The 19,192-nt window shown below is 29.3% G+C and overlaps 1 protein-coding gene across 1 annotated transcript in view; it reads left to right on the top strand.

Annotated features, from left to right (window-relative positions):
- Positions 1-15,785: 15,785 nt before the first annotated feature.
- Positions 15,786-19,192, top strand: part of LOC117110863 — a 29,499-nt gene continuing 26,092 nt past the window's right edge. Inside the window, exon 1 of the mRNA XM_033253694.1 lies at positions 15,786-15,862. Coding sequence (XP_033109585.1) covers positions 15,786-15,862 — 77 coding nt within the window. The remainder of the gene's footprint in view (positions 15,863-19,192) is intronic.

Raw genomic sequence — 19,192 nt, 5'->3', positions numbered from 1 at the left:
CTCGTCTGGTCGAATTTTCTACACGAAGCTGAGTAGACATAGTTTCGTACACGAACGCTAATTGGTTGGCTCGCCCAGTGCATAGCACATGGTTGCTGTTTCACGTACACGAACGCTAATTGCTTGGCTCGCCCAGTGCAGTGCACATGGGTTTAGTTTGTCTCAACAGGCCCAGACAACACCACATCTCTGTTGTTTAGAATAGGCATGAAGGGGAATTCCCAAGTTATACCTTTGTCGTATAGGTAATCTTACAATATTTTCATGTTCTTTATTTTAGTTAAATAAAAGATATAAAGTGATGAATTAATACACTAGACACATGGTTTTATTTTAACACTTTATTATGACATCGTAAAGTGATGAATAAGAACACTAAACACATAGCTTTATTCGTAGGCCTAGGCCTAGAGGCTAGGTCTAGCCTAGATATCATCGTTCGTTCGTACATACGTTTATTGAGAGTTACGTACGTATTAGGTCAAAGGTTACCACAAATTTAACCCAACCTCTATTTTACAAATCCCCCGATTTACGTACGCCCTCTGGTCCCGTACCGTACGTAAAATCGAGGTTCTACTGTATTGCTCTTTTTCAAATCAATGGCTTTTCCCTTGTATTTTAACACCTAAAATTACCACTTATGTTTTTAATATGTGAAATTGAAGTAGGCACTTTTTTTTTATCTACACAATACAAATTTCAGCATTGTACATTAAAATGCTGGCAGCCAGATGTTGCAGCAGGCGTATGGCTGGCAATTCAGAGATCTTTAAATGTTTTTTGAGTATTTTATACTTTATTATATTATTTCTAAATATGGTTTGCACAATATGTTCTTAGGTAACTTGTACTTGAATTGACAAATAAAGTGAATGTATTAATCATTATTATATTGTGACTTTTTACTAATAGAAATATATTCTAAGACTTGATATTAATATATAATCTATAAAATACCCTTAAACATATTATTTGATTGCCTTTTAATAAGACAACTTCCAAGTATTGCTATAATTTTGGTAACTACTTATTTTTTTTCTATCAATAATACTTTTATAAAAATAGACCAAGATTTTTTATTAATTTAAACTATAGATGAAATCTATTTTAGTGACTGTGATGTGTTACATTTCATTGAGAGAACATACAAAAACATACTAAATTTTACCTGTTGTGTCAAATATAAATAACAGGTAGAATTGAGCAACATAATTGTATTTATAAATGATGCAAATATACATGTTATAAATCAAGATGTATAATAAAGTGGTAATATCTTTTCTGATGATCATTTGGAACATTTTTTTTATAGTTAATTACAATTACTGTTATTATGTTTTATGTTTGTAAAAAAATGAGTTTTCTTTTGGTTATATGTGACAATAAAGTCTTAAATATGTAATTCTATCTTGTTACAAAGATGTTAATTGTATTTATTTATTTATTTGCCACATTTATGTAGTGCCCTTTTACATAATAAAAATGTCAAAAATACAAAGAACATATGTAAAGGAACTTAAAAGCATACTTATTTACAAAATTATATTCAAAAGGTATAATTAGTTATTGAATTGCTTACACAGAATGGCTATTCCTTGGCAAAACAATGTAACTTGAAATTAGAATGTTAAAACTAGAAATTGCAAATTACAAGTGAAGTGCTGCGAAGTACAACTGCATAAAATGTTCTTCGAACAAAATTATTTATGGGAGTTAAGTGAAAATAATGAATAATAAAAATATAACAAATAATATGAGCACGACCCATTGTCTATATATTATTAGAACAGCGTTGGTACAATAGTGTTTTGCTGCAGTGACATCTCTCTGCTGGCGATGGCTCGCTGCTGCTGGCGATGACTCGCTGCAGGCGAATCGATCTGTGCATGTGTATAAAATGGTATTTATTTCCGCAAACACTATGCCAGTCTACAACAAGCGTCGCCTAAATGTAATAATTAGCATGTTGAAATAGGCTGGTAAATAAGTTTAACTGGGTTCGTGAATAATATTGTCCTCAAAATATTGTGGCTGAGACATGAGCCGATTAAACGTAGAAATAGGAAACCTAGAAATATAGTAAATACGCTGAATAGTACTCCAGCGTCGCGACATGCCGACGTTGGTACGAGTAGGTTAGTATACAAACGTCGCCTAAAGTAATTGATTTTACCCGGCAGAACGAAAGAAGGAAACTCCGCTTTTCAGTTGTCTCAGGCGATTGATTTTTGACAAACAATGACCTTTCAGAGGTCAAATTGCTGTCAAGAATATGAATTGGCTGCTTCGCAGCAATAATTTATGTTATCAACTTCCAATTGCTATAATTGAGACAATTCAAATTTTGCTGATTTATGATTGACTTATAAACTATAATATATGAACTGTGATTTTATATGCATCTGTTTGAGAAATATTATTCATTTTTGTTGAACCAATATAAAATAGTAAGATTGCCTGTCTACGTTTTGATCACTACCAGTGATCCTTGTCAAGTGAGGATGTTGTTGGATTTGACTTATGACTCAAGGATCACTGCTGATTGAAACTTAGAAAGGTACAGTAACAGGGGTGGATCCAGAATTTTTCAAATGGGGGTAGGGGGGAAAACAGTGTCAGAATAGATAACCGTAGCACTAACATTGATTTGCATTGAAAATTTTAAAGTTTAGTGTCAAAAGAGGAGGGGGGGGGGGCATTCCTCCGTGCCTTCGTTCCCTCTATTGTATCCGTCCCTGGGTAATCTTGCTATGAATAATATTTCTTCTTACATAGACAGGTAATTTTGGAACTAGATGAATTTGTTTGCATTTGTTTAATTAGCAAGAAACATAATTTTCTTGTAATTTTTAATCGAAAGTTAATACCTTTTAATCGAAAGTATGGGGCCTAAGCAATTCAAATATAAAATTGTTGGCAAAACACAGTTATTTTTGAGTTCAGAAATTTTAAGCCCCCAGGAGAAATCTCAGCACATCTACAGGAAACCCACCTCCCTCTAAAAATCTATTATAAATGAAACTAATCCAATTTTAACTAAGTATTTACACGAAAAATTATTCATACACTAAATCAAATCCAACACGCGTATTTCCCGTAAACTTTGACGCAACGGTGCACAAAAGCCTGTTGAGATTCAATCGTTTCCCTTGCTTAATTACATTTTTAACCTAAGATAGAGATGCCTTACGAGAGCAATCTGCTCATTAGTGCAACTTGCATATTCATGAGCGTTGAGTTATATGAAAATTCTTTTGTCTTTCGAGATGAGAAGAAGGTGCGAATTACACTATCAGATTTGGGCGATAGAAGATTTTGCTACAGAGATTTTTATTAATTTTGAATGGTAAGTTTTTATCATAATAAAATCTTTAAGAATATAATTCTATTTAATTTCTAATTTTGAATACTAGAAATAATTTGATATTATTTTGGTAGGTTTTTTATATTTAATTTGCAGTATTACGGTTGAAGATGTTCCACGTATTGCTTATCTGTGAATAGGCTTAATTTAATTCTTTGTTTAAGCTAAAATCTGTTAATTTGTTTCTGTGGATTTTTCTATCATAATATTTAAATGTTTGTAAACATAGGTTTTGATATTATATCATGAGTGAAATACACATTCATGTAATTTTCCCCCTGGGAAAAAGCTAAACATCTGTGATTTTTATGATGTCAAGAAGTTGAAAATTTGATTTTTGTGATATACCATGGTACAATATATCAATCCTTTGTCATGTACAGTATATGGTAGGGTGGGAAAAATCCACTGTGTCCAACCATACCAGTTTTCTGAGTAATAATATTTCATACTTACGTAATTATTAATTAGAAAACAAAATCATTTGCATAGACTTGAATTTGGTGGCATAAATTTAAGGATTGTTGAAGTAAAACTTCGTAAATAAATAAGTAAAAAAAAACAAAGACTTGAAATCATGGAAAATAAGAAGTTGATAACTTGATCAACATTTTTTAAACTATTAAATCATCTAATTTAATTTTGTATATGTTTTCCATTTACCTTTAAACATGTAAGTCTTAAGATAAATGTAAAAATATAAAATTTGACATAGATAGTTAAATATTATTGTTCTATTTAAGATTAGAAAGTTTGTATCATTTTTGGGATGTTTGCGAGAGAAAATAAAATGCTATTATTGAATTTCTGTTGGTAATATTTGTTATTTATTTAATATTTTGAAATAATTATTAATATGTATTTAATGTCAAGAACATACTTTTTAAACTATACATATTTGAATTAAACCATAATTAATTATGAAAAATTCTAATTACTAATATTCATTTAGTTTTCAATAATAGTTCATATATCCTCCTCGGAATTTCAGAAACTGAAAAAAGTAAACTTTTTTATATCGACAAGTTCTTAATGTAGTTGAATAAGTCTCTGCTTCGTCAAGTCAAATCAATCATTAAAGAAATTTAACCGCCAATAGATAATTCATAAATAATTAAAATATGTAAATGTTGATACTATTATTTTAATTTGTATATATTATAGTCTATGAGATGACTACTGTTTTAGTTAGAAAACAGCGCCACCAATGTTTTATTTTTAAATTAACAGAAATGCAGAAATAACTGTAATGATGCAGTAATAACCAATGTGTGTGCTGATTGAACACATGATTTTGTGTGTTTGGTTTTATATTCTAATCAAATGCAGGTTATAAAGACTGTCCAGTAATATGCGCTACACAAATACAAAACAATACCATTCGCCATTTACCATTTGCAGTCTACTGTCTTTTAGATAAGCTGCTAAAACTTGTGGCAGGGGCGGATCCAGAGATGTCCGAAATGGGGAGCTGAAAGGGGGAAGAAAGTGGGGCCGATTAAGATAACACTACCCTGGGGGATCCAGGGAAATTCCCCCCGCAAAATTTTTCTTTTCTAGACGCCCATTAATAACCTCTGGGGCGTTTTGATCTATCAATTTGTTATTCCCCTTTTTTTACTTTCCAAAGGGGTGGGGGGGGGGGGGGGAATCTGCCCCTGCATGGTTTGATGTGCAACATGACACATGTGTATGTTAAATTTTAGTTACGCTCTTTGATAAATGACAAGGGATTGTCTGCTTGCATCATGTCAGAATCGCCACCCCGGGGGTGGTGACTTTACCTGACGTAGCAATTCTGTCAATAATTTTTTTTTGCTGTTGAAATGATAGTTCTTTTGTCGACAAAAAGCTTTTATTCAACAAACTGAGTTTCATTCCTTTACTTTTACTTTAAATCTATATTTTAAAGGAATAAAAACAACAAAAATATTTTTATTTCTGTTTTTTTATCCTGTAGAATACACTTTATAAGTTATACAATCGATAAAACTAGGTCTATTTAGTTTAATATCACCAGTTTCTTTTGTCAATATCAAAAAATAAATAGTTTAATAGTTTCATTAATATTATATACTTGGGATGCTTTATTTTATAACATTTCTTTTTCCTCCTCAATAAGTGTAGTTGAATAAATGTGTGATGCTTTAAGATTTTAGTAGTGAGCCCTCTATAGTCTGAACTTTTTCAATTTACAGTTCCAAAGTTCAATATTAGGTTAAAACACCTGTGTGATCATTTTATAATTTGGACTTGAGCCCTCTAGAGTTGTAACTTAGACTTCATTTAACTTTTTAAGGTGATGGCGCTATTTATGAAGATCATTGACTCATTGAAATTAGAAGCCATTGTGGCGTGCTACTTCTGAAATCCTATTGTAGCATGCATATATATTATTTAATGCCATATAAATCATTAAAGAAATTTAACCGCCAATAGATAATTCATAAATAATTAAAATATGTAAATGTTGATAATATTATTTTAATTTGTATATATTATAGTCTATGAGATGACTACTGATTTAGTTAGAAAACAGCGCCACCAATGTTTTATTTTTAAATTAACAGAAATGCAGAAATAACTGTAATGATGCAGTAATAACCAATGTGTGTGCTGATTTGAACACATGCTTTTGTGTGTTTGGTTTTATATTCCAATCAAATCTAGGTTATAAAGACTGTCCAGTAATATGCCCTTCACAAATACAAAACAATACCATTTGCCATTTACCATTTGCAGTCTACTGTCTTTTAGATAAGCTGCTAAAACTTGTGGCAGGGGCGGATCCAGAGATGTCCGAAATGGGGAGCTGAAAGGGGAAAGAAAGTGGGGCCGATTAAGATAACACTACCCTGGGGGATCCAGGGAAATTCCCCCGCAAAATTTTTCTTTTCTAGACGCCCATTAATAACCTCTGGGGCGATTGATCTATCAATTTGTTATTCTCCTTTTTTACTTTCCAAAGGGGTGGGGGGGGGGAGAATCTGCCCCTGCATGGTCTGATGTGCAACATGACACATGTGTATGTTAAATTTTAGTTACGCTCTTTGATAAATGACAAGGGATTGTCTGCTTGCATCATGATGTCAAAATCACTACCCCGGGGGGTGGTGACTTTACCTGACGTAGCAATTCTGTCAATAATTTTTTTTTGCTGTTGAAATGATAGTTCTTTTGTCGACAAAAAGCTTTTATTTAACAAACTGAGTTTCATTCCTTTACTTTTACTTTAAATCTATATTTTTAAGGAATAATAACAACAAAAGTATTTCTATTTCTTTTTTTTTTATCCTGTAGAATACACTTTATAAGTTATACAATAGATAAAACTAGGTCTATTTAGTTTAATATCACCAGTTTCTTTTGTCAATAACAAAAAATAAATAGTTTAATAGTTTCATTAATATTATATACTTGGGATGCTTTATTTTATAACATTTCTTTTTCCTCCTCAATAAGTGTAGTTGAATAAATGTGTGATGCTTTAAGATTTTAGTAGTGAGCCCTCTATAGTCTGAACTTTTTCAATTTACAGTTCCAAAGTTCAATATTAGGTTAAAACACCTGTGTGATCATTTTATAATTTGGACTTGAGCCCTCTAGAGTTGTAACTTAGACTTCATTTAACTTTTTAAGGTGATGGCGCTATTTATGAAGATCATTGACTCATTGAAATTAGAAGCCATTGTGGCGTGCTACTTCTGAAATCCTATTGTAGCATGCATATATATTATTTAATGCCATATATTTTTATAGATAATTAGTGATTGCAAGTGGCAAAAAAAGAAAAACCAGTCACTCTTCGCAAATTATATTTAGGAGATAGTGGCCAAAACATATGCTGCAATGTTTAAAATCTATTTGTATTACACTAAACTAACCTTTATGTATATTTGATGTTCAACTAACATTTTTTTTAAACTTTGAAGGCTGATTTCTCAAATACATTCACAGCTGTATGTTTAAACTCCTGTACCTTCATAAAGAAATATCAGATTTAAATGATATTTTTACCATTTTATAACTTTCATTTTAGTGTTTAACCCTGTATTAATAACTAAAAAAATGATTTTTGCGATGAGTGACTGGTTTGGCTTATCTTTGCCACATATGCTACAAACTTTTGAAAATATAAGCAGTAAAACATAGATTGACATTGCGAGTCATTACTTATAATAGATAATAGAAATATTGTCAAATTCTAATTTTTATTACACTGGTCAAAAGATGAGCTACTGCTGCCAGCTATATCTAATATTTGGAAAAATATAGCATATTAAATTGTTTAAAGCCCCTGTCCTGGCATAATATTATTTCTTAAGAAAAATCTGATTTTGATATACTAGAAAGATTTATAAATGTAATTCAAATAGCTAGTTTAACTGAAATCATTATTAGTCATTCCTAAACAATAAACAAGTACAAAATTAGAACCAGTATTTTGTTTATGTGTGTGGGGGACTTTAATTTGTATTAAGTTCTGAGCTTAGAAACATTAACAACAGCTATTTATTTTTAAATATGTATAATGTAGATGAAATAAAGTCATCCGGGGTACCATGTGCGTGTTACATAATTTCTGTAGTGTGTGAGTTTACTGTATGTACGCTTAAATTTTGTGCCAGCAAATTTATGGATTTTCATAATAAAAATGTCTGTGTATAACATTAAAAACTTGTTTTATGACTTAATGAAAGTCACTAATGTGGTCTTGTATTGTAAATTAGCGTTCAAATTTTTTATTTCTGAGATTTATTTTTTTTTTTTATTTTATTTTCGGGGAGGGGGAATAGAAGTATTACAGAATACATTTTGGTTTTATATAAATTGATGGAAAATAAAATATTAATTTATACCTTGTTTCTCTATGAATCTATAAACCAGAAGTAATTTTATATATTTAAACTATTATTTACTAAGAAATCAAGTAATATTGTATGAAAATCATGCCAAATAACATATGTAAAATTATTGGTTAGATAATAATATGTAATATATAACTAATAACAGAAATGGAACTGAAACATTAAAATAGCAATAAAAGAAATGGCTAGCTACTAAAACACAAAACGTATCTTACATCAACGACCACCGAATATTCTGTTAGCAGAATGGTTAAAATTAATAATATAAAAATAATAAATAAAAAAGTTATTAGGAATATTTTATTTAAGATAGTTCAAAAATTGTTTCATAATGAATAAATCCCTGGTTTCAAAAGCAGCAGTCATGCCCATGGAGATAAATGAAACACAGAAAATATGGGTGTAAATTTGATGATTGCCATCATGTCAAGTTTTGATTGTTGAGTATTGTGTATTGTAAATAATAATATTGGTTTTTTTTTATAACCACTGTTTGATTATCTTCATTATGTTATCAATTCTCTAAATTACTCTGTACAATAACATATTGAAGATAAGATTTTAGTTTATCAGGAAGTTTTCATTTAGTAAAATGTAGTAACAATATATTTATACAGTAAATTCCTAATACTGGAAAAAATGGATGGACCCCCACCCCTACCAAAAAAAAAAAAAAATAAATAAATAAATAAAAAGTAAAAAATGGAAGAATTTTGTGAAATTGAAGAAAATCTCAATTAACACTATCAACATTTGTCTTGGACTAACGTTCTAATACTGCAAATAAAATGAATGTAAAATAGAAAACCAAAATGGTAGATTTGTGTAATTCTTATTCCTTGATATGAAGACAAGATCAAGTAAACATGATAATCAACCTTTGGTCTAATCTTGGCCTTAATTCACTAATGGATTCAGCGAGTGCACTGCAAATACAGACACGTGCTGAGGCAATGATGGTACAATCATTAACACACAACGGGAGATAGGCAAGGTTTGAATTGCCGTAATGAGACAAAATTAATTCTAACGAATATATATCAGTTCTAAAATAACAGTAATTTCTAGGCAAATTATAATTCTTATGAAATAGTTATGGTATTTCATGGTGAATTTAAAAGAAAGTTTTGGGATGATTCAAAATGTATTCTAATGAATACATTTTTAGGCAAATTATATTTGAACTCGGAAATAGTTATTCAATACTTTTTGATGATAATTTTTGGTTGATGTGTTGAGTTGAAAATTAGTTGCAATTATAATTAATGGTAGCATATCCTGCACCAGTATTTATTGAAACTCGATGTGCAGTTTGAGGTGTAATATGAAGGGAAATATAGTTATAAAGATATGAAGTTTGCGAAATATAGTGTAAGGTATTTATTGTATAATATAATACAAATATAAGTTTAGAAATATATAAAAATAGAATAAAAGTAAATATATTATAATGCATAAGATGTAAATTATAATAATTATAAGCTGTAATACCGTAAGTTGATATTTATTATCCAATTTTAATTCAAATGTACCAAATCTAGTTAAGTGCTGTAGCCATTGTATTTTTTTTTTGTAGAAAAATCTATTCAGGTTTTTAAAATATAAACAAAAATAAAAGCAAATAACTTGTGTGTTATAATCACAAATATATAGTAACTATTTTAAATTCTTCTAATATTTTTGTAGTTTAAATTATTTTCAAATTTATATATTATTAAAAATAATATAAAAAAAGAAAATCTCTAAATTGCATATTAACTCAAATTAAATCACGAAAAGGAAAATTTTATTAAGAAGTTGTAGAATAAGATTTTTATAGATGGTTATTTACTCTTGGACATCGGATCAATATTGGTCGTTGGTGGGCCAGGAAATTACCATCAAAATACATCCTCAATGTTTGTAGTTTTGTCTTTTATTACTCCATCCAGGGCAATAGACGGTGATATAAGCTGTCTGCTAACTCCATCACACATGCTGCTTGATAAACCAAAAATTCAACATTCAGTGTCTTCCAATATATTCTTCTGGTGCACGTGTAAAAATAATCTTATGATCAATTTAATGTTTATAAAGAGTGTTCTTGTAGGCGACATGTCTAGCCACGGCTGTATCATACCTTGTGTCTTCATTCGTTTTGCTTCTTCTTAACCTAGAAATTACAATTAACCTCTTCTGAATATTTACATTTTTTTTTTAAATGCTTGTTATTTTAATTTGCTTGAGAAATCTAAACACGAATCTAATGATAAATGTATGAAATTAAAACCAAGCAGCTGAACTGGTGCAAGTTACATAGCATTGATGAACATTTATTAGTTATAGAAGGCGGCTTAATAGCACACGTTCTTTTGGCTTAGATTTTTTTTCTTTTTCTCTCGAGGAAATATATAAAATATGCCTAAATTAAAGATGAGGTATTTATTTTAACACTTATTCTTACTTTTGTGTATTCATTTTCAATTGAACATTACAAGAATCCAAGTAATAAAATAATACTCGACTCTTTTTATAATGCACTCGACTGCATAGAAATCTTCAATGCACTTTACAACAAAAACACAGTTTTCATCAAGAGGGAAAATACTGTAATTTCAATATAAAACTTGGTCAGAAGTTTTCTATCATCTACTAGAAATTTTTAATTTTTAAAATATTTTTATTTTGATATAAAAGTAATTTTTTTAATGATTTGAATGATAAGATATAATTTACAAAAAAAAAAATATCAGATCCCTTCCATAAGAAATAATTTCAATATAAAAGTTTGTCAGAGGTTTTCTATCATCTATTAGAAATTTTTAATTTTTAAAATATTTTCATTTTGATATAAAAGTAATTTTTTAATGATTTGAATGATAAGATATAATTTACAAAAAAAAAAATATCTGATCCCTTCCATAAGAGAAATAAATTATTTGATTTTTTGATAAAACTTAAATATTTTTTTTCCAAATGATTGCAAAGTATTAATTTTACAACATAAAATTAAATAAAGTTATCTTACAGTACTCGGGTCACTTTGAAAATATGAATCAAAAAATATTTAATATATTTAAGTTTAAAACTTTGAATCATATTTATTTAAATTTTAGTGAATGTTAAAAAAAAAGTTTATATTAAAATATAATGAAGTTGAGTACAATAGACTACTTATAAATATATATTTTTATCTAAGATTGATCACACTAAATCCCTAGGTATGAGACATTTATAAATCTCTATTATAAATGTATATATTGTTATTCATGTTTTTTTTTTTCAACTAAATTCAAAACTCTAGATTTTTAGTTTTTCAAATTCATTCATTATAATCAGTTGCCTCTCAATTTTGTAATAATACTTTGTTAAATTTGAAGTAGCTATATTGGAATTTTTAATCATAAGTATAGGTTTTCTTGTTCATCTTCCAACGAAAACAAGATTTAAAAATGATAATTTCTCATTTCTGAAGACTAAATATCAGTCGCTGTTTAATCTTGCCTGATGCCGTTTCAAGCCAAAACAGATCCAGACAAAGCCAAAATCTACCAGCAGATGGTCCAATACAAGTACATTAATTTATCCATCCATTTAGCTTATTTCCATCACAATAGATCCAAAGTTGAGTAGATGGAGCATACAAGAGGGAAAATAAGCACACACGTAGACACACACCCACTCACGCACGCTTACACCACAAGCACTCTTTTTGAGGTAGCCCATCAATTTTCCGTGTCCGTTCAAGCATATCTTGACAGCTGCCCTATCAGATCAAACTACACCACTTTCAGCTGAATATTAACTTGATTAAGAAAAACACAGAGCCAACATCACCAGTTTTATGAGTGGCTGCTATTTTTAGAACTTGGTTGCCAGAAACTTTGAAAACATCAAACAATTGCGAATGAATGGTGTTTTCAACTCTGAAGCTTATTAATAAATAGAAGGATTCAATATGAATGTAATATCAATTTTATGATATGTTTGTAGTACTGTATATTTCTCTTTCAGTGGAGAATTTTGTATACCTGTACGGTACATTTTTTTTCAGAACTTTCATTCTTTTAACATTTATACGGAATAAAACTGAATTTGCTTGTTCGCAATTTGACTTGTGATATTCTAAAACTATTCAATTTCTATTTAACATTACTTTTTATTAGTTTTAATTAAGTTTGATTATAAATATGATTTATGAAGCTATTAAAAGTTTGAGCATTTGTACACTTTTCAAGTAAAAAAGTAAAATTCATTTTATTTGTAGCGATGCATTTTTTGTAAAAAAATATTTTCAGTATCAGAACGAATTTTGTTCCCCATTATTCAAATAACTTTGTATACATTTTGTAAAAGTAAAAAAGCATTAATTTAAAAGTAAAAATAAATATATAAAAAAACTACATTTATAAACATAATAATTAAAAGTACATTTTTTCAAGGTTTTTTTTTTTAGGTTTTAATAATCTGTATATTAATCTAATGCAGTAGGTTATAAACATTGCATTAAAGTATTAAATCTCATTTCTTTTATTCTTTTTCAAAAGCCCAAAACCTTGTATATAAACATCACTCCATTATGCAGAACTAAATTAGGCAAAGAACATTTGACCTTCCTCTGAGTTTTATATATATATATATATGTTTTAAATTCTTGCTAATTTTACTCAAAGTTAAAATCATAAGTGTTCTCCCCAAATTGTGTAATTATTAAAAAAAAATAAAAAAAGAAATAGTAATCAATACTTGTCCAATTCATCAGCTCTCACAATTGCAAGGTTATTCCAATCTCAGCCCACAATCTTATTAATATTGCTGACTGCTTTAATTCTCAGCTAAAAGCTAAAACTTGCATCGCCAATGCTTGCCCCAGGCAGTTGAAGAACTTAGCCATTCTCATGCAAAACAGGCTGTTAATTTACTCAGGGTCGCACACGCGTATATCAATAGGGATTGTTATATGTGTCGTGTGCCTCTCTGACGCTTGCCATTAATATGTAAATTCAAAAGATAATACGTTGGTATTGTGAGAGTTTTTTTTATTCTTCTCTACCCGAGCACTCTCGCTCTCACGACGAGGCAGCCTCAGGGAACCGGAATAAAGACTACTTTTTCATATTGGATTAGATCAAAATCATGACTTGTTTCGTCCAACCACGAAATATGAGATAGAAATAAGAGCTGGCAAAGAAATATGAGTATCCGATAGTCCGCTGCCAACTTTCTTCGTTAGGATATATCTACTTAATTAGAAACTTTTCCTTATTACTTTAATATCATTTTGTATCAATAATTCTTTTAATCGACTATTCACTGGAGAAAAAAATCACTTACACAGGCAGAACGAGATACTGTAAGGTATTGTGTTTAGGCAATAGAGCAGAAATGTTATGAATTATTTTAATTATGAATTTTTAATTCATTTATCCATTCATGTCTTCATTCATTCATTACTACATTCAATTATTCATCCATTTATTTTAATATATGTCAATTGTGAATATATTATCCTTTACTATTTTAAGTTCATTTATTAACTTTTCTGCTTCATAATATTTAAAAATATCTTTTAAATAATTTTGAATATATTAATTTCTTTCCTTGTAAATTTATTTATTTCTTTATTCCTATATTTTTCATCAATCATATTTTTTTTCGTGATATTTTATTTATCTTTTATGCATAATTATTTTATTCTTTTAATGTTTTTATCAAATTTATAATTGATAATCATATTTATTTATTAAATTAATAAATTACTATCAAACAACAACAACAACATATGTCTGGTAGCCTTTAAAACATGTTATCCATTATGTTCATAAGTTCCCATTAACATAAATGTATTGCAAAATTTATTGATATAATATCATGTACTGTATTATATCAAATTTTTATTTCTAATTGATGTAGATTTGGGTATGAGCCTTTGAAGGCTTAAGTATTAAGAAAAATTAAAATTGAATTGAGTGTCCTCTTTTATTTTGTTTATTATAATTTAATTTTACTTCAGTACTTGAATAAAAAGAAAACCCCATTTTTATTGATTATGTTAATATTAAAGAAATGTTTGATTTATTTTAACGATAAACATTTATTTGAAGTTTGACGGAAACACTGTAACCAGAATTCCATCCATTACCAATTGTGTAATAAAAACAAAATCAGACTTGACAGGACCAAGGGAGTAACGATAATTGATTGCACATCATGTTCTAATGGTTTTCAATATTTAGATGGATGTGCTGTCAAATGTTGCCCACCCCTAGCTATTTCTGAACTTTAGGCATTTATTGAAAGAAGGATAAATTGTCTTAATACCTTTCCCATTATATAGAGATATACTCTCTGTAGAGCTTCTTGTAAAGCAAAGACAAAAATTCAACCGGCTGAAAGAAAAAATATGATATACGTTTGTAAACATGATTTTTCCAAGACATGGAACGCTTATTTGACGAAAATTAATTTAATGAGTTACTGATTTTTGAATATTTAAAATTGGGTGGGAAAAGGGTGGTTATGCCCGCATCCAAGTATCTGTATTTAAACAGCTTCCAAGTTTTTTGTCAAGTAAGTTTTTTGTGTCTTAGAAAAATTAATTTTACAACATATCAAATCTCTTTTTTTCATCCGGAGACTGACTTTAATATTTGTTTGAAACCATTTGTAATATGTATGTTTTTTGCTTTTCAATAAAAAATTTAAAGAAAACATTTCCTTGTCAATAATTAGACACATAAATAACCGTGTTCTTTTATTAACTTCAACACATGCACCCTTATTAAATTGGCTGGTATTCAATTGGATAATTTAAAGTAAAACTCTGTAAACCACGATCCAACATTAACAACATAGTTTGTGAAATCATAAATTTCAATTTTCATTCACGTATTTGTTGTCAAGGACTTAAGTGTTCTTTACTAAACAAAAAGTCTGTAACAAAAACAGATCATTCGTTCTTGAACACATTTATATGTTTTCGCAAACTAACACAAACTACATTGATTGTGTTAGTTTGTGTGTCGAGAGCAGCACATTATTGAAAACAGAATTTTTTCAATCTGTCATTGAAAGTATGGTGGATAACTATCGTCAATTAATGAGCATTTATTTCTTACTCCATTTTTTCATTTGGGTTTTTTTTTTGCAAGATTTCTCTTTTTGCATTATTATAATTAATACAATGTTATAATGTTTTGATACATACGGTATAGATACTGAAATTGATAAACCAGATAGTTTGGAGCTCTTTGGTAGCTCAATAAAATAGAACTATTGCGATGAAAAATGTACTTAAATTATATCGCTCTGATGTTTTAAACCAGTTTTATTGTTTGTGAGCTTGTACTTTTGTTAGCCTTTAGAGTAGTAAATATTTATTGATGTTTCTCCTCTATTTTTTTTTTTTGTTATTGAATATTGTTATCGTAAAGTGTCCTACAAGTGTTTGATCCAGTGGTGACCATGATGGTAATTTATATCTATAGCGCTATTTAATAAAGATCAGCGCGCTCAAAGCGCGGACTACATTCTCATACGGTAAATTTCTTCCCACCTATTAGGGTCTCGTCATGTCTGAACTGGCCAGTAAATCGGTACAAGCTACTCTCATCTGTACACAACAAAGTTTACGGATCAGTATACTGGGGTAACCCCCTACTTGTCTTGTAATTGTGTACACCAACAGTGTATAGTCCTTATCGGAGAAAACTTGTTCCACCTCCAATACCATAGGTATATTTCGATTCGATTTAATAAATATTTTCTGTAATAATTTCAAATGTGTGTTTAGTTGCTATATAGTGTCAGCTTAGTATCGATGTTATCGAGTTTTGTATTTTTAATATCAACTCATCAGTTACAGAAAACGCATAACATATGTCTAGCATGACCTCTTTAGGTTCCCGCATGGTTCTTTTGATTTAGTACAAGTGTATTTGCCATCTACACGCAATACCCTGTGAAATGTCAACAAAATGCTCATCACTCGGCCTGACTTCGTTAAGACGTGAATGCAGCACAGAGATCTTGTTACCGTTTGTTGGTATCTACTGCAGTCTGTGCGATATCATGGAATCAATATTTCTCTTCAATTCATCAATACCTAATAAATGAACCAGAACACGGTAACTATCGCTTTTCTCAGCAAATTTGCAATCAGCTAACATTTGATCTGTTTTCAATGTACGCGTATAATTACACCGTTCATAGAGTAAATATTTAGTTGATTGATCTATTAGCTTGTACCCTAGATGGTGATCAGCCAATCACGGCGTGTGTTATAAAATTATGTTTATATGAAGTGTTTACCTCGATGAGATTAATTATCATGCAGCTACAAAGCTGAAGTCACTGAGAATCATATTACATGGAAGGCGGCCCTCTGCCGTTCTTTTGTTTCAGATTTTTTTGAAATGGAAAAATCAATTTTAAAGTTAATTATTTTTCAATAGAATATTTAAGTTGTGAAAATGAAGATTATTTTACAATTGAGAAATTTTTTATTAATTTTTTTAGGCCCTTTTTCAATTCTTTTTTTTTTATTCCAGAATGCTGAATTGCATGACATTTATATAGCATATAATAATGAAATTTACTTTTTTAAAATGTTATACAAAAATGTGCTAAAATGAATAATTCAGACTTACAACTGTTACTTACTTCATCATATTTGCCCGCATGACAAATTTTTATGGTTTGAGACACACTTTAGAAAAAAGTCTTCAAAGTAGATGTAACATTTTTCAGATTTTTAAATAATTATAGATTTTCTTTTCATCACATTCTTAACACTCTACTCATTATCGCTAATTATGTACTAGCAAACCCACTTGCGAGAATTGTAGGCCTCGTTCAGACATGAAATCTAATCATCTGTAGGGATAATTGGTAATGGAGGTAAGTAGTAAATCGAGGCATGTTAAAAAGACCATTACAAAGTGGGGCGAAGCCGGGATGCTGTAAAAGCAATCATATCTTACCCCACTCGAGACCGTTGCTTTCACGAGCAGCGCCAACTGTAAACACAGACCGCCTTCATGCATGATTAATCAGGCAATTATCATAAATGCATTGTATGACTATCACAGAGTACTTGAATTTGATAGCATCACCCTTTTCTAATGTATTTCTTTAGGCCTATTTTCTCACTTTTTTTCTTTTGCATACAACGGTATGATAAATCAAATTTATTTTATCAGTTATACTAAAATATAGAAGTGGCATCCCTATTCCAAGAATGGAGGATTCTACACCACATGAAATACAGCATTGTGGGAAGACATGCATACATTAATGCAAAGTGAGACTTCAGAGAACAAATCGTAAAAGTGTTAGCTTAAATCGCAATTTAACTGAAACAAAACAGGATTTTAAGAATTTTACAATCAATATGATATGCTGTCAGTTGAAAATTATTTGCTTTTAAATGGATGGAATAATTATCTAATTTTCAATTAAACAAATTATACAGTTATTTATATTTTTACTACAAAAATCTTTAAGTTACCATTACTAGCAAAAGTAAGGGTCTGTGCAACAGTAGCCTAAGCACCTGTTCTTTATAGAGGAAAATTTTAATTTTCTATTAAAACCCAATGACTTAAATATTCAATTTTCTATAACTTCTATATTTCTAAAAATATCCAGATTTTGAGCTTCTGTTGGCAAATATGTTTCAATATTCAAACCAACTTACAATTGACAAGTCGATCTGTTGTATGCAGATTGAAAGAGGTAGGATTAATTGTACAAGTTTCCGTAAATGTTGGTTAAATATCAATCATGTTAACTACTGTATTTAATAGTCATATGGTACTAGGGAAAAAGTAAAATATATTGTATGTGGGTGTATAAGAATGTATTTTGTGCTGGTTTTGAGTAGTCAGTGATGTTATATGCTGGTAGGAATGGGTTTTAATTTCTGACTACTACTTTACTTATGCTTTGGTTCACCATATTATGTTATGGTGAGGTAAAATTTGCTAAATCTGTAACAAGTCCTGGGTTTGAGTCATGGTGGAGGAGGTTGTCTTTTTTTTTTCGTCTTGGTCAGATGTTGGGGAGGGACTAGTGTTGTCCTGAAAGCTCTGGTTCCATTTCTAGCTGTTAACATATACAGTACATTTACATTTTAGCTTTTGCTTACAAATATTGTGTCTATTGTTTCTCATAGCATTATGTTTTTTAGTACATTTTTCCTTTTAATTTATATATTAAAAATATATCACTGTCCAAGATTTCTTTATTTAATATATTCTTATTTCTCTTCTTAAATATATTTGTTTATAAAGAAAAAATGGAAATGAAACAATAATATTAGAAAATAAAAGTATACGAAAGGCAAACTCATTCCGAAGAAAAAGTTAAAGGAAAAGATTGTTAAATATATTTCAAAGGAAAGGACAATCATGAATGGAGTCATGAGTCGAGGAACCCTAAATGAAGTTTCAAAGTGCTGATAAACAGCAGTAAAGGCCTGTTTATACTTGCAATGATAACAATAACGATAAAAAGCAATTGTTCATATAGAAAATAAAAGAAATAAGAGAATTTTTTACACTAGGACGTTTCGATAACATTTTATCGTGTATACAATAACAAAATATATTTACAAGTCAGTTCAAATGACATCATAATCATGGAAAAACAATTGCTTTATAGCTTTTTATCGTTATCATTACAAGTATAAACAGGCCCTTATACTGGTTCCTCTGCTTTGGGTTAGCTTGTAATTGGTAGTTATATCTCTAAAGAAAATGATACATTTCTGTCGAATAATATTTAATATTATCTACAATAAATAAGTAAAAATAAGTATGTATGTATAATGTACTCATGAATTTTGTACAAACATACATGTAGAAGAATCAACCATTATTTGATTATTTATATAACATTCCAAGATTTATTTTAGGAAAAAATTATATGCATCACAGCAAAAACTAAAATTGTAGCCCTACTTCTGATTAACTGTTAT

Source organism: Anneissia japonica, unplaced genomic scaffold (assembly GCF_011630105.1).
Source record: "Anneissia japonica isolate Jap-2015-1 unplaced genomic scaffold, ASM1163010v1 scaffold287856_len476331_cov182, whole genome shotgun sequence".
Taxonomy (NCBI): domain Eukaryota; kingdom Metazoa; phylum Echinodermata; class Crinoidea; order Comatulida; family Comatulidae; genus Anneissia; species Anneissia japonica.
The sequence above is the reverse complement of the archived record's forward strand: the minus strand, read 5'-3'. Positions and strand labels throughout refer to the sequence as shown.